General features: G+C 38.1%; 1 protein-coding gene across 3 annotated transcripts in view; it reads left to right on the forward strand.

Annotated features, from left to right (window-relative positions):
- LOC138698572 (dual specificity protein phosphatase 10-like) overlaps positions 1-17,284 on the forward strand; it is a 338,313-nt gene that overhangs the window by 304,637 nt on the left and 16,392 nt on the right. For all 3 annotated transcript variants that reach the window (XM_069824591.1, XM_069824590.1, XM_069824592.1), the window contains one exon: positions 2,475-2,825. In XM_069824591.1, coding sequence (XP_069680692.1) covers positions 2,475-2,825 — 351 coding nt within the window. The remainder of the gene's footprint in view (positions 1-2,474; positions 2,826-17,284) is intronic.

Raw genomic sequence — 17,284 nt, forward strand, 5'->3', positions numbered from 1 at the left:
TATGAAAGGCATTTCGCATCTGTAACTGAATTACACATTAATACTTTATACAGCTACAGTGACCCACGGTAATGTGTATTAAGCCATTTTAACACAAATTTGGTCCACGGTAAGATACTAAGTTTCGGCCTATATCGTCGTTGATTTTATGAAACTTCCTATGTGACAGTTCAAAAAATAATTTTTCAGGATTAAGAAAAAATTAAATATCAATAAGCCTACACTGATCCTCGATGATATCATTTCTGTTCACCATATTCACCAAAGTTTTCTACCGAATAACCTAATATTCTTATATGGGCTCATTGATTTTTAATAATCTTTTCTTCCTCCTGGAAAAATTATGTTGTGTACTGTTACATAAGAGCTTTCATAAAATGAACGACGATATTTTTGTCCAGGGAAAATATTTGCTTTTCGTAAAGGACTCTTCTTTTATCGACTAATTTAGAGAACTACCGTGGCTCATTATAGCTTAGACCTGTATAATGTATAGAAACTATATTACATTAAATTTAGAGCTGGCATATTGGTATAATAGATTTGTAAGATTATTAACAAATTTTCAAACTCTCCAGTCAAAGATCAGTGTCTATTCCTGTGCTATCTCAGCTAAAGGGTAGTCCCACGATCCACGTGGCAAAATGATTAAACAAATAATAGTTACTAAAAATCAGACTGGGCTTCAGTTCCCGATATCAAAACAAACTATTACTTTATTTCCCCCCTACAAAGACACTGTATTGAGGTCCATTGTTAGTGTAACAATAGATGCCGTGATGACCGCATGACTAGGGTCGAAGTCACGGCTTTTGTATCGGTATCTTATTCAAAGACGCTTCCACTGTTGTGGGTATTTTCCAAACAAAACCTCTTCCAAAGTTCCCTTACCCTCCAAGGCTATGTTTTCCTCTTCTTGATTTATGTCTCAGTTTCTTGGCTCCTTTCACTTGGTTTGCTGAACGTCTTTTTGCGCTTTATTTATTTCTAAAGGATGGATCTTATATGTGTATCATTTACCATCCCCACCAACATTCTTTTAATATCCCAAACAGTTGTAGTTTTATTTTTAATATATAATAGTGACTTCATTTTCACGTATTCCATTCTCCTGCAATATCACATCTCTTCAATACTGACACAATCTCCATGGACGGGTAATCATTATGGTGACATGATGTTGATACTGTTGGTGTTTATAATCATGATTGCTATTAATTAAGAATACCATCATAATCATAATAATGACGACTTGCGATGATGAGTAATGACTGACGATGATAGTGGAATCATTTAATTATACCTGTTATTGTCACTATTGCTCCAATAGCTCCAGTTAATGGTCATGGGCTTATATTATTATTTACGAATTTGTTATGCAAGCTTCATAATTCTGTATATTGAACCAAAATGAAGTATCCAATTTCATAATAATAAAATTATTCCACGAAATTTCTAGGATTAATATTGGTAATAAATTGTTATCTATTAAATTTTATTTATACTCAAGATTTATAGGTTCTATATTTGCGGTGACCAATAATATGATTTCATTGTAAATAGTGAAAATACTACTCTACTTAAAATTAGTATTAGTATTCAAGTTAGATATGTTAAAATAATTATAAGCAATTCACGACCTTTATTAAGTCAATCGACTTCACGGCAGTGTATTATATTGTAAATAGTGAAAATACTACTCCAGTTAAAATTAGTATTAGTATTAATAATTGTAAGTAATTCACAAACTCTATTAAGTCAGCTGACTTTACATCCTTGTAAATATTGTAAATAGTCATAGCACTACTATTGTTACAAATAGTTTACTATTAGTTTTTGTTTTAAGTTCAAACAGAATGTAAAAACAGTGTAGCAACAAATGTGTGTAGTATTGGATTACTGCAATGGAGCATACTGAATAAAAAGAGGACACATTTTTAGAAAAAAAAAAATATTATGGTGACCTACAGTGACGAATATGATGATTGTCTTGATAGGCGGGATGCTATATTTTTAGGTTTTTCGGTAATTATGCAGGACGCATCGACCAAGCAACAACACACTAATGGGAAAGTATGTGCCCTGGGCCTCCATTGCGGGAACATGGCGGGCTGGTCGGTGCATAGTGCATAATTACCGAGTTTTTTCTTCACTTTCACACGCAGACACATCCAGCGTTTAGGAGCAAAGTACTTCCTCGAGTAAAATAAAGGAAAAATCTGTGTGTTGAATTTTTGCCAAGTCTGGGGAAAAGCTCTTGGTAATATATCCAACAAAACTCCCCTTTGTTTGCTTTTTCTGGTGAAAGAACCGAAACGTTGGATATGTCTGTATTTGTAACAAGGTGCAAAACCTAAAAGGCTATAGTACCGCAGTGAAATTTTAAAATCATGTGTGAGCGGGAGTTGTGCTATAATTAGAAGTATGTTTACACTGATTGCAGCTACGTGAGGACATCCGTCTCTGTGTTCCAGGTGGACATAAGGAGTTCCACAGGCGGCACAAGGAGTTCTGCGAGGACACGCTGCTGCCCCCCAGCGGCCGGCCGCTGCTGTCGTGCCCGAGCCCCGGCGACTGCGTCGTGACGCCCGACATAGACTCGCACCCGGCGTCGCGAGTGCTGCCGTTCCTGTACCTCGGCAACCAGCACGACGCGGCGGACCTGAACACGCTGAGGTCGCTCGGCGTGACCCGCGTGCTCAACGTGACCTCCCACCTGCCCGGCTACCACGAGGCCTGCGGCATCACGTACAAGCAGCTGCCCGCCTCCGACTCCGGCCACCAGAACCTCAAGCAGTACTTCGAGGAGGCCTTCGACTTCATCGGTGAGTCCCGCACACTTCTATCACTTTCGGCTCGCGTAACCGAGACACTTGACTGCGAGGACGGTCTTCCTGTCCGAAAGGAATGCAAATTTTGGCTGGAAATGAAGTTGTTCCATTTCCTCGGTCTAGAACTCCTTGTTTTCGCTATAGCTTTAAGGCTATGGACCTGAAATTTCACCACATATTTCTTACAGTATGGACATGCAACACACAATTTTTCACTTTGATGGTCCAACTATAGTCGCGACGCTGTTATTCCCGGCGTGACTACTCCTCTTTGCTTACGCCGTTCGCCATTTTTGTTCTTTCGTTGCCGAGCTACCAGACGAGGAATCTATTTGCCACACCGTTAAAAATTATCATGTCTTAGCTCCTATGATAATAAATCAAATGCACTGTAATTGAGCAAATAATTGAGCGGCAATTAACGTCCTCGTGTGCTTCCTGCGAACGCCAACGAAAGAGCCAAAATGGCGGGCGATTATATTAAGTTTTTTATCGAGCCTTAGAAAATGCATAAGGTCATCATCAGGGAATCACAAGACGCACACGTTTAAATGTAGCTGACCTGCAACGTGATTGGCAGCCGGAAATTAGAGCGACGGGACTATAGTGTGCTAATTAATTTTGTTGTCTTTTTAATATACTGAACTATTTGTCCCAATTTTCAAAGTTTACATAATTTTTATTTAAATTTATATTTAATTTATTCCTGATAGATTTATGAAAAATATGACATGCTTTTCATATTTTTCCAATTACTTTTTGAGAAAAAAAAATATTTACTCTTTTAGTTGTTAATTTTTCAATTTTTTAAAACTTATCACATCCTCAACACATGATTTGAATACTTTCAATAGCAGAAGAAAACATGTGTCAGTTTACTTCACATGCTTTTGTGGACTTCAGTGCAAAATTTCACAGAGATTGGAGAGAACTGCATTTATAAGAGCATTTTGAATGTTACAAAATGTTGAAAATTGGAAAATCGAGAAAAGGATTATCAAAGTATAGCATGTATATGCTATATAGTAGGCTACTATCGATATCTTTCCTTCCTATACAGATTTACCACACATATTTTTCTCCTACATAACAGCGCAAAATATGAACTGAATGAAAAGTAAAATTAGTTAGAATGAAGAACAAAGTCTGTCAGAATGATAACTGTGTCAGTTTAAAGGCCTGCAGGTCCGCGCACGCACTGGTCCCTTTAAATTAATCCTGATGGGTTTTAAATTGCCTTAGGGCCAAAATGAGCACAGATTTAGAAAATTGAAACGTTATTTTATTTTTTAGAGTTAAGAACAAAATTTCCATTTTTTCAAATGTTTATTTTTCGTTATTTTCACCTTTCCATAGCCTTAAAATGATCGTGTTAACATATCCAAATACTCAGGTCTTGGAGCCAACTCCAGAGACCTCCACCTAACGGTCGCCACGGAAATACCATAACAAAATATACCATACAGACTCCAAACTCTGGTATCCAGCCTGTATACCCGATGATCAAGTTCTACACATATTACTTATAACGGTTGAGTCGTTGTTCAACATATGTCGTGGGTTCGAATCCCGAACTTTGTTTGTCCAGATTATATGTTCTAATGCCCAGATTTGGGCCTAGGATAAAACTACCTAAGGAGCTTAAAACTCTTGGAAAAATAGAATGACACATTTTCATGACAGTTATTTACGATACAAGTTTTAAAAACGTAAATTTTATTTTGTGAGTAGGAATGTTCTCGAAATCAGAACATTGCCGAGTGAAGCGAACATTATGAACAAAATAAAATCATTTTTAGCATAATTATGTATCTTCAGTTTCTGGTATCTACACTCCGCATCTGAAAGCAATGTCGGCTATGTTTGTTATTTCGAGATTTCTCCCGTGATCTGTTCTGGAACGGATGCTAAGACCTCCGAGACGCGTGAAAGCAGCTGTGAAAGTTGTCTTATTGTTCAGCTAAGCAGTAAAGTGTCTGTGATTTTTCTCTCCCACGGTTTTAGATTTTGATCTTGGGAAAATTGTTACGGTTTACGGAATTGCGTCTTCAATTGTTTGTAAATGTAACTTGCATTCCTTTGGCAGGATTACTCAGCAGCCAGGAATGCATTCTCACGAAATGAAGGCTCAGGGCCCCCTGTAATAACTCTGGAGCTATACGCGGCACGGCTTAAATTAACTGGTCAAAGCCCCCTCGATCCTCCGGATTCTCAGAAGGTCTTTGTTACACCCAACCAAATTATTTGAGACAACAAAAAACAAAAAAGTTATTGGATTTTTTCTGGTGTTTATAACTGAAATTAGGCTCCCTGACCCCTGTGAAATTCTTAGAATACGGCGGCCGATGAAAGATTCTTTCCACATATAATTTACGGGCTGTATAATAAAATATTGAAAATTGTACACCTATTTCATTGGGAGACTGGGTTTCCGATGAAATGGGGTTAATGTTTTGAGCTTAAATGTTTGTTAGTGATTAAAATCTTACAAAAATAAGCAGTGAAAAAGAAGTGTCAAGACAAAGTAGCCATGTCTGGATTTAAAGAGCGTATATTATGATGGCTTTCTTGGAAGTACGATGTTTGAGGACATAATCGATAGACTGGACAAGTTGGACTCCTTTTTTATGTAGTACAAAATTAAACAAAATTATTTCTTGGTATGAAAGTAATCATGCCGAAAGATACATTGAAGATAACTGTATAAGAACCCAATTTCTAATGTGAGCAATTACGAGTTAACTTTTTTTTCCATTCCTTCGGGGATTTGGTCCTTCATTTGTAGGGGAATATGAATCAAAACAATACATTCACTAATAATTTTTTTTACCAAGTTTCCTTTCTTTTCTGTGAATGTTTCCCTTTTTGCCTTTCAATTCTTATACCAACTTCCTTTTGATTTCTTCTTTTACATTTCATTTCTTCATAGTTTCGTTATTTCTTTTAACTGTTTTTTTTTTTCATTTTTCTTTTTATCTTCAGTTTTTTTAATGTGGAACGTGTTTCTGTGTACACTCGAGAAAAACATTGCTTGTTACGAGAGTTGTCACTGTCACCCGCAATACATTTTCTGTTGAAAGAGTTCCATTTGTTCAGTCATGATCCAGAGTATGCTGCTGCTGCAACAATGTTGAAATGGAATGCGCAATCTACTTATTATATTAGCGGTTTCTTTATTTCAGTGATTTGTATTTTTATACAAGGAGCTCATGTTAAAAACAGTGGCTGTAGGTCTTTCGGTTATTGGGTTATTTTACGACGCTGCATCAACATCTAGGTTATTTAGCGTCTGAATGAAATGAAGGTGATAATGCCGGTGAAATGAGTCCGGGGTCCAGCACCGAAAGTTACCCAGCATTTGCTCGTATTGGGTTGAGGGAAAACCCCGGAAAAAACCTCAACCAGGTAACTTGCCCTGACCGGGATTCGAATCCGGGCCACCTGGTTTCGCGGCCAGACGCGCTGACCGTTACTCCACAGGTGTGGACTAGGTCTTTGATTTCGGTATCAGATGGACTTGGAAAATATTCATGTGAAACGTTTTTTAACTGTAAAAGCTGAACGAAATATTAGACAAATTTTAATTAAATGTAAAATTATTATTCGCACACAAATGGGGGTGATTAATAAATTTGGGGAGTATAAACACAAAAATAGTTAATTTAACATCGTCTAATTCTATATTGTGAACTATTCTATTAATTTTCAAAATAGTTCCAATTCATTGGTGTCATATCGATGTGTGAATCGTTTGCATTGTTGTCTCGAGACTAGGCCTTATGGAATAAGGAGGCGATTATGAAGTAAACGAGAAGGCTACGCCTTGTTAAATTTAAATACGGGGAGTATGAAGACGGAAATGAAAAGATATCAAACTCTTATCTCAAATCCCAAACGTTTCATGCAAGTAGGCCTATGGAGATTCCATGAATATTATTCTGTCACTTTTTTTCTCTTATCTTTCTGCTATTTTTCTTATTTTTTTTCCCCCCTTTTCGCATACTACTGCCTGTTAGTAACGAAGTGTGAGCCATTCCCAAAGCATATATTTTGTCTACCTCTGATCCGACAGCAGACGTCAGCAAGTCTGCAGCGCGCGTACAAAGGCAAGGAGAGCGAGCGGCAGGCCTGCTGATCTCAATGCAATTGCAGTGACTCACAGCGCGCTGATTGCCTTTTAGGGACCGACTTTTAGGCGGCATTACGTGGCAAAATCTTGAAAACTGCTCACTACAGTTGCACACCGCAATAAAATCCACGAGTTTATTATCTTATACACGACATGAGCTGGGTCATGACCCTTCAAAACACGCACACAGCTGAAATACAGAGGTTTTCGTCCCAACTCTAAGCCTGGGAAGTGCTAGGACTAACAAGAAAGATCTTCTAAAGCTGTAGCGGTTTTCATTTAGGATGAACCACAGAGTTTATCTGCGCAGAAGCCTAGGGGATCTGAAGAAGTTATGGATTAGGGAAGAACGGTTCCTATGACAGTCTGCTTTAGTGGTCTTGGTTTACTTTGGAACTCAGAGTTTATCTGTTTCAAATTTTTTAACTTGAGACGTAGAATTGCAGATTGGAGTATATAGAGCACCCCCAACTGTATATTGGCAGAATGCAAGAGTCCTTGTCCATGCCTTGGTACAAATACGAGTAAGAAAACATTTTCGTAGACATTCCCTCTGTAAAAGTCTTTCATTCTAAGTTCACCTTTGCCAGAAGAAAACTAGGACAGAATTAAACAGAAATTTCCTCGAAGGAGGAAGTCGAGTGAATTAGATACCAGCGAAAGTTTTCTTTCTATTGTACTAACGGTCTAATATCACGTTAGACTTCCTGCAATGTATAATACGTTACTTCTCGATACTCGAGTCGACAGCGATAGAATCAGATCGGATATTCTCGGTCGATTGTAAAGGCTGGTCCACAATAAACCGGGAACGGAAACGACAACGAGAACAAGGACGGATATTGTTAAAATGTATTTAAATGTGAGCATTCACAATTAACGAGAAGCTTACCGGAGCCCGGAAACGGGAACATGAACGGAAAATTTAATTATGAATGCTCAATTTAAATACATTTATTTTAAAGGCTGGTTCACAATAAACCGGGAACGAAAACGACGAGGACGAGAACGGAAATACTTTTATTTTAACATTATTTCCGTTCTCGTCCTCGTCGTTTCCGTTCCCGGTTTATTGTGAACCAGCCTTAACAATATTTCCGTTCCCGATTTATGTGAACCAACCTTAAATTGCTCAGATAATGAAATAAGATACTCTTGGTTTCTACTAATCCATAAAACAACATACCCATTGCTATAGTAAGCCGTACAGACTTGAGGTGACGCTAATACTTTGAAGTACAGGCGTTGTGGTGTCAACGACACTATCTGAACGCCAGGTATCGGCGCATTAGCCATTCCGGCCGCGTTCCCCGCACAATGGGGTGCTGGTGGATCCACCCTCCAGCAACCTGTCCTCGACCTTCACACGTTCACCTTGAGGACCGCCACGTGACCTCGCCCGCTGGCTCAGCACCACATTCGAACCCAGCCTCTCAGTCTTGGCCTGCTGGGAAATCCTTAAAATTTCTACTACAAAGCAGTAACGAGGCGTAAAAATATGTGGGGGTTAAAGACAAACATTCCCCAAGTCAACAATGTTCTCGGAATGAATGTAACTTTCTTCGTTTTCAAGGATTAGGTCATTTAAATCTTTCGACACTCCATTCTTCTTTCACTTGTAATTGTCATTTCATCATTATCATCCATCAAAATAAAACATCCATCTTCAGCATATTCTTCTTCTTCTTATTCTTAAGAATTAGATATATTTATACCCCTTCCATCTCCAAATTTAAATTTGTTTTTAATTTGTTTTAAAAACTCTTTGATTTATTTGTTAAATATGTCTTTAAATAAAGGAAATATTTTCGTGGAAATAAGATACAAAAACTTATATTCATCAACGTCTCTTTCTTCTTTTACGACGGTTACTTATTCTTTCTGGATAACTATATGCGCAGCTGCTGCAACTGCCATGTCTATCGTCTGATAAAGCTGGTAATGTACTGATAACTCCACTGTCTAAACACGTGTTTACCATCTTTCAATTGCTCCACATTTTCCAAGCAAAATTCGGCGATATTATTTGGCTAGTATTACTGGAATATGTAACGAGAAATATTGAGGAAAACATCGCCTGTCTAAAGGCACTTTAATTACACTCCATACCGCCATGTCTGTTCGTCTTCAGCTGTATTTTAAAGAAAGCACGTAATTTGTACACACTCTTTTAAACAACAACGACAGCTTTCTGGATTTACGTAGCTATAAGGGATCAGTGATGAACTGGGAATGAAAATTTTGAAGTGACTAGACAGATCATAACCATCTATTAAAAGAGGAGATAAATGAATCAAACGCCACGCCGTACTTTCTGGAATGTTGCTCTCAACGGCCAAGATCGAACCAGTAGTCCGCAGACATCTGACTGACTCATCACTCACTTCCCGAACTGGTGGGACCGTCCGGTTTCCTACGAGCACCTGTCAGGAAGTGAAGCACTGATAATACACCCTCCCCTCTCCCCATTCTAGTTTTTGGGGCTGACAGCGTCGTCTTATCTCTGGAGGCAGTGATTCAGATCCTGCCGCGTCCCCTGAGGAAGAGAGGTCCATTGTGAGCCACACAAGAGACTATCTGTTCCACCATCCAGCAGATAAGACTTGGACTTGTTGCAGTGAGATAGAATTGTATTTGTTCAAAGATTTTGTCGCTTCCTTCTTCGCAGGAATCTCTGAAATATTACGAATAATATGTAGGCGGATAATACTGTGCCACTTCGCCCCTCATCAACCTACGTTCTGCACCTGACGTGCCTTCCAAGGGCTGTGTCCGGAACAACATCCACTTCTCACAATATTTGAATGCTTATAGCGCATTTATAATAAGCAGAACGATCACTCTAACAACTAGTTTTGGACGCAGCAACAATCAGAGTTGTCATTTATCGCTGTGTTGATGGGGATAATAGAAAAGCTCTTCTCTGGATTTATTCCAACTATATATTTGCCTTCTGTGTTAATTATATATCAAAAGAAATATACTAATCATGAAGGAACTTCTTCAGAGGAAATACAGTAAAGAAAACAGTTGTTCAGAATTTTTGACAGAACAATGTAGTATAGCGTTATAGAGTTATCTAGAAAAATAAACCAATCAGATCAACTGTGTTGGTTGAATACGACACATCACTTTGTAATTGCATGTTTAAGGTATGTTCATCAATTGAAAAAGAGTTTTTTGAGACAGTGCTGAAAAATAAGGGCATTACGGTATGTGGAAAAGATGTAACTATAACGAGGAAGAACTGTATTCCTCAGTTTTAGCTTCCACGTCCCCTCCTTTTTTCCCCCCATTTTCGCAGTTGTCCACTCTAGACGTAACTATAGAAATACGAATATAAAGCGTCTAGTTAAAGTACAAAAATTCAGCAAATAAGTGGAACTCATTAAGGAGGGTGATGGGTGAAATTTCTATTTTCTACATTTTTCAAGCTACGTCCTTGATTTTTTTTGTACACATAATCACGGTGTGATAGATAATGTGGTGAAATTTCATTTCTGTGAGTCAGTTTCTTGAGTTATTAACAAAAATATTTTGAAAAATTCGCATATTTCAAAATGAAATGTGTCACTCAATTTTTCAGTAAAATGTCTATTTTTTTTTTGCAAGACCAGTGGCATATTAAAAAAAACATCACGCACTAATTTTCCTATATCCTTACTGCAAAAGGGGGGGGGGACATTTTTATAACACGGCATACCTAAAAATAGAGGTATTTAATTTTTTTATTTCAAACCGTATTCGTTTAATCATAAACCCCATGCGCTATTTTGTTAACCACCGTGCACAGAACATGCAGTAAAAATTTCATGTTCCTAGCATCAAAATTAAGAGTCTTTACACTACAAACCTGACGAAATGTGCTGAAAAATGTCAGAAAGCAGCTTGTAAACAGCAGTCATTTATATTATATTGCGTAATTTTAATGCTTTCGAGCGCAGTAGAGAATTAGAACTTGTTTAACATATAAATGAGAGACTGCGGATTCATTTTTCACAAGCAAACGAAAATGCTATTTTTTTTTTTCAATGAATATGACCAAAATTTCACTCATCTCGCACGTCACATACGAACTCCAACACTTCAGTACTAAAACTACTGGATTCCAAATACGTTGTTGGTGGTGCTATTTAAACATAAACGTAACATTTGTAAATAAAGAAATCAAGAAATGATCCGGTCGAATGATCTGGTTTGGGCCCATATGCCGCTGGTTCCAGGAAGTGTCCGGTTTACTTAACCCTGCGATACGCGCTGAGATTGAGCCACTTCCGGTGGCACCACATGTCTTCCTGTTAAGAAGGAGGGTGCCGCTGTTCCAAGGCTTCCATCGGCATGGCCAGATTTCTACCCAAGCCGCGAGGGACGGGGTGGGCTGGGTTTTGAGTTTCAACGAAGGGTAGGGCCTAAGAAAAGACCCCTGACTCAGCGCCTAGTCTCAAGCAAGAGGTTGTGCATGCCTGCCAACCTAGCTTCAGACAGCTCGCGTAAGGATGCAGGGAAATCGCTGCACTCTTCAAGCGGCAGAATTTATGGTTACATATCCAGCTGATCCGGGTTCAATTCCTGGCAGGAAATAATACACACACTATACAAGATAGCAAAAAATTATAATTTGGAAATCTCTATACATAAAACCAGAATCATGGCCTTCCAAGGAAAGAATCATATAAGATCCAAAATTGCAATCAATAATAATTGTATAGAACAAGTCAACACACTCAACTATCTTGGCTGCAATCTTTCTTATATAAACTCCAGGGACGTAGATATCAAACTTGCCAAATTTCAGCAGCTGTTAAGGACAATCAAATCAACTCTATTAAAGAAAGTTCGACCAGAAACAATTTTGAAATTCTATAAAGTGATGGCAATCCCGGCATTATTATATGGATCAGAGACATGGTCATTAACGAAAGGACAACTTCGAAGAACAGAAGCTGCTGAAATGCGATTGCTAAGATCTCTTGCAAGATATACTCTTTACGACCATAAAAGGAACGCTGACATCCGAACAGAATTGAATATCACCGCCATTACGGATACTATAGAATCTTACCGCAACAACTGGTATGAACATGTATTAAGAATGCCCAACAATAGATTACCCAAGAGACTATTGGACTATACACCTCATGGAAAACGAGACATCGGAAGACCAAGGAAGAGATGGAAAGACCAACTTTCTTCTGGAAGCTGAACAGGCCAGGAGGCCTAATCCAAGACTGTTGTTGATGATGATGATCTCTTTCCCTTAGGGACTAGATTTTTACCCCCCCCCCTTCTCTTGTTATGTCATCAGCGGTAGCGTCTTAGGGAGCACCACTGTTCGAAAATCATTTTAGGAATGATGACCGAAAGGGTTCATTGGCGAAGGTTTCATTTTAGACATCCCCGGAAAGCTGTCTGCACACGAAATCCCCTGCTTTAGCTGACAGATGAATCTGCGGGCTATTTTCTCGATTGACAACAGATGCAGTAGCAGAACGTTTATTGAGATCGCAGAGGCCTTTGGTTGAAAAGGGAAAACAAAGTAACAAATATGAGGGTAGCCACAATGAAACAGTTGCATACAGCGTCTCCAGGGCAAGATGCTGAAAGAGCCCTCGAAATAAAAGAGCAGCAGCTGCACTTGTGATCAGAATTATGCTACGGCCGTCTTGTCCCCCTGAGAAAAAATGTTGGGCAGATTATTTTCTCTTGGAGACAAGGGTAGTGATTATTATCGAACCCACGTTCTGCAGGCCTGCGAAGTCGCGTGTTGATGCGTAAATATGGCAGAAAATTTGACTCGTCAACACGGAGTTTTTAACTGGCGGAAATGAGGAGTGAATGAGGGTGTATCACGGCCCCCTCCCCACTTCCTCCGCCATTGAGAGGGGACCCTCATTCAACGGAGGATCTGACTCACGCTGTCACAATTGTATTCGCCGTGGCAACGCATCCCACACGCAATAATGTGTGTTAGACGCAACACAACCCATTCACAGAGACATCCCGTCTTGTGAAACATGGGACGTCAGGGTTTTCAAATTTTTAATGGCTTAAAAAGTAAATCATAGCCACCAAAGGGGTTAAATATATTTACAAGGGTCTGATAAGGTAGTTTCTCATTGTAGATATTATCCTAGCATTCCTTCACACTTCACAACCGGTTTCACCAGTGCAGAATGCAGCGGGTAACTCCTGCATCATAGCATGTTCACGTTGCGAACGCTCTACGAAATAGTAAGGGACCGTGGGAATCATGGATGGGAAGATAATTTCTGAGGTCGGTAAATAAAGGATATATTCCTAAGTGAATTTAAATAAGCAAGGGGCCTTCTAAACGGTCTCATTGGTTTCGTAAATAAATCCTTTCTACTGATAGGGTTGAATTCACTGGAGACTCATGTTCAAAGTCCAAGTGGAATTTGAGATGAACAGTAACAATATTTGGGACGGGTTTTCACGGATATTTCCGCTTTCTCTACCAGAGTTCAACTATTACCAATAATCACTAGTACCACTCTGGTGCATAACCAATGCACTTCGCATGTTTTACCACGAAGATACATGGAGGTGAAATTTCAATTTTCTAAACTATTCAAATTAGAGACCTGAAATTTTTTATAGTTATCATGTTGCATATAAATAGTCTCTGTTCAAAGTCTAATCTAATCTGGTTAAGAAATGTATGAATTATTATACATTTAAATGTCATTTTGAAAAATTGCTATTCTTTCCACAGATGAAATTTTGTCTACACACATTTGACACTATCAGATACAAAAAAAACTTGCTGGCTTGAGATTTCCATTCCATTTAGGTACTCAACTACAACATTTGTAGAAAGAGTAGCATTTTTAGTACAGGAAAAAGAAAAAACGTGAGGCAAGAAAAATTAGTTTAAAAGTTTGGAACAATATAGAACAGTGGATTTCAACCTTTTCCAATGACAGAAGGGTCACAATAAACGTTTCTATGCGCCAGTACCAATAATTTATTGCTTTATTTAGGCGTGTTTAATTAAAAGAAACACTATTTGAATTTATTTAATTGAGTGTTCCATAAATATACAGAAAACAGCAATATATGTTTATATTTTTTTAATAATTTATATTTTTATTTCATATTTTTAAGTAACACCCAGCAGTGGTTCACGTACCATAGGTTGAGAACCGCTGATATAGAAGAAAGTAAACACATGCAGTTTCTTCAGACTAACGGGTGATTGTATAGCTCCATGGGCATGAAAATTTATGAAGGGCTATATTAGATATTAAGCGATTTTTTAATCGCATAAAAGAAAAATCGTATTTATTTTACCAAAAATTACACAATTGCCTTGGTGTATTGTCTTAAGTTATAGTTTCGGAGCGATACTTCTTAGAATTAGACTATTTAGTTTTAAACATTGAGATTTAAGTACTAACCGTAAGGTTAAAAAAAGTTGAAATTTGAATGAAACATTAGATCAGCAGTTCTCAACCTATGATACGCGTGCCACAAGTGGTACTTAAAATGTGAAATAAAAATATAAATTATCATAACATATAAAAATATACAGCTATTTTCTATATATTTTATGGAACACTCCATTGAATGAATTAAAAAATAACTGTTTCTTAATTAAACACGCCTAAATAAAACAATCAATTATTGGTAGAGGAACTTAGAAACGTTACTTATGACTCTGGGAGAGACACGTGACTTTCACCATAATATATTTGGTTATTGGTACAGCTATGTCCTAAATAAAACATAATGGTACGTATGTTATTGAGAAAGGGTGAGAACCGCTGATCTACAGTAAATAGTTTCAAATCAGGAATATTCATATTTACCGTACAGAAAATTTTAACCTTCTTTACACAGAATTTCTAATTCAGAATTCATCTCGCAGCCACTTGTTGCTGTGAAACAGAAACTGTATCTCTGTGCCTTAGAACAAGCAATAATTTAAAAACTTTGGTCTAGAGCAGTTCTGCCACGGCCCTCTGTAATGATGGTTGAGAACAGACGAAGGTCGCGGGACGCAGAAGAAACAAATGCAAGCCAGATCACTCGCCTGTCGCGGTCAGTTCGCAAACAATTGCTACTCATTTAGTCGATATACGTTTTGTCGAGATGTCGGCCTTCGTGATTGATGGACGAGGCCGATCCTTGCCGTGACTAAACGCAATTACCACGTAAATATAATCACATTACATTTAATAGGACAGCATCGCCTGTTATAGTTCGCTGATAATAGACGTGTGACGTCACAATGAACACGGAGGACTGTAGGGTGCTTTATCAGTCTCTACGGGTTATTTGTAACAAAAGCCGTGTAAACCGAAAACAGCCCATTTAAAAGAGCCTTGTTATATTTCAGCCAGAAAATACTGTCTTAGATTTTTGTGCGGAAGGAGTAGTATGGTGGGCCTACATGAACAAAGAATTACGATTATATCTTATGATCTAGTTTATATTACTTAAAACAGACGTTAAATAAAGAAATTTTACCATTCTAAGTATCTCACTAGCTTCAGTAGTTTAAAAGTATCGTTAAATAAAGAATTACAATAACTGTTTTATCGATCCAAGAACAGAGTGGCATTTATGATGATGATGATGATGATGATGATGATGATTGAGCAGATAGTAATGGTGATGAAGATTACGTACGTAATCGAAATACACCGAAATGTGTCCATAGCTTCTGACAGGGATGGAACCCAATTCCTTGCTCTAACAAGCAAACGTTCTGATGGGTGCAGATAAAGAAAGTTAAATTTTTTCTTCCACCATGTTAATAATGTCAAAAGAAGTGCTTATACAATTTTGGCCACTCGACCGCAAGTACGAGGCCGTCCAGAAAGTTATTTTTCTCTGGGGCCTTTATAGAAAAATCACAATTGCATGGAAATATTTATTGAAACAGATACAGCAATTGTTGCGCTCTTTGTCATCATATCCCCCACTGGAATTAAGATATTTTTCATACCACGGTATCGATTTTTGTGTCGTAGAAGTCAGCCGTCTCAGATCGGAACCAGCGTTTGACTGCGTCTGCACCTCTCTCTGTCGATCCCATGATATGAGAAATGTCTCATTTCCGATGGGAAATATGTTGAAAAATAGCTCAACATTTGCTGTGTCTGTCCCAATAAATTTGTCCGATGAAATTGTGTTTTTATTCTGTTAACGGCCCCTGACGAACTTATTTTTTACGGCCCTCGTAATTGCGGTCGAGTGACCAAAATTTGTATAAGCACTTCTTTTGACATTATTAACATGGTGTAAGAAAAAAATTAACTTTTTTATCTGCCCCCATCAGAACGTTTGCTTGTAAGCTGCCTTGCATATTAAAAAGCGCTCAATCAACTTTTTCGATTACTTGTTGGAGTTGATTCAAATATAAAGAACTAATGATATATTTTAAGATATTTTGAATATTTTGAAAGAATGAGAGGAAACTGTGTTTGAAAATACATCGTCTGAATATGTAGCCAGTCTCGTAGTTCTTGTCCCGGCACTAGACACGCTGGGAACAGATTTCGCGGAAGCAGGTGAGCCGCTTCCTGGCCATATGGTACGCGGTAACCATCTGTTGCGGGTCGGGCCACTTCCTGGTCCCATTCACAGAGTTATCGGGGATTAAGAATGAGCAAGGCTCACTTTATCTGAAAGTCGGCCAAAGTAGTGGGGGATTCTAGACTTTTTTTAGTTTTCGTAGAGCTACACTTCTTAAAGGGACTTGTACGTAAAATTCTATTATAATTAAGGGAGGGAAAATAGTGTTTTTAATTAAAATTGAGGAGATAAAATAGTTTTTTTACAGTGGTTCCGATTCTAATGAAAAATAACACGTATAAACGGAACCTCTCTGAATTTATTAGAACAAAATCCAGTTCTTCTTGAAACACTTTTTCTTCAGTCTGGTTTTCGTAGTATATAGGCTAACAAATATCAAAATGAAACACCAGATATAATCAGTTTGCTTTTTAACTACTCGTATTTATAACTGAATTATTTATAATATGAACACTATAGTCGCGACGCTGTTATTCCCGGCGTGACTCCTCCTCTTTGCTTACGTCTTAGGAAGTGAAGGCTCTATAAAGTCTAGGTAAGTATATCGTTCGCCATATTTGTTCTTTCGTTGCCGAGCTATCATACGAGGAATCTATTTGCCACACCGTTAAACATTATCATGTCGTAGCTCCTATGATAATAAATCAAACGCACTGTAATTCAGCAAATAATTGAGCGACAAATAACGTCTTCGTGTGCTTTCTGCGAACGCCAAAGAAAGAGCCAAAATGGCGAGCGATTTTATTAATTATTTATCGAGCCT

This window comes from Periplaneta americana, chromosome 4 (assembly GCF_040183065.1).
Source record: "Periplaneta americana isolate PAMFEO1 chromosome 4, P.americana_PAMFEO1_priV1, whole genome shotgun sequence".
Taxonomy (NCBI): Eukaryota; Metazoa; Arthropoda; class Insecta; order Blattodea; family Blattidae; genus Periplaneta; species Periplaneta americana.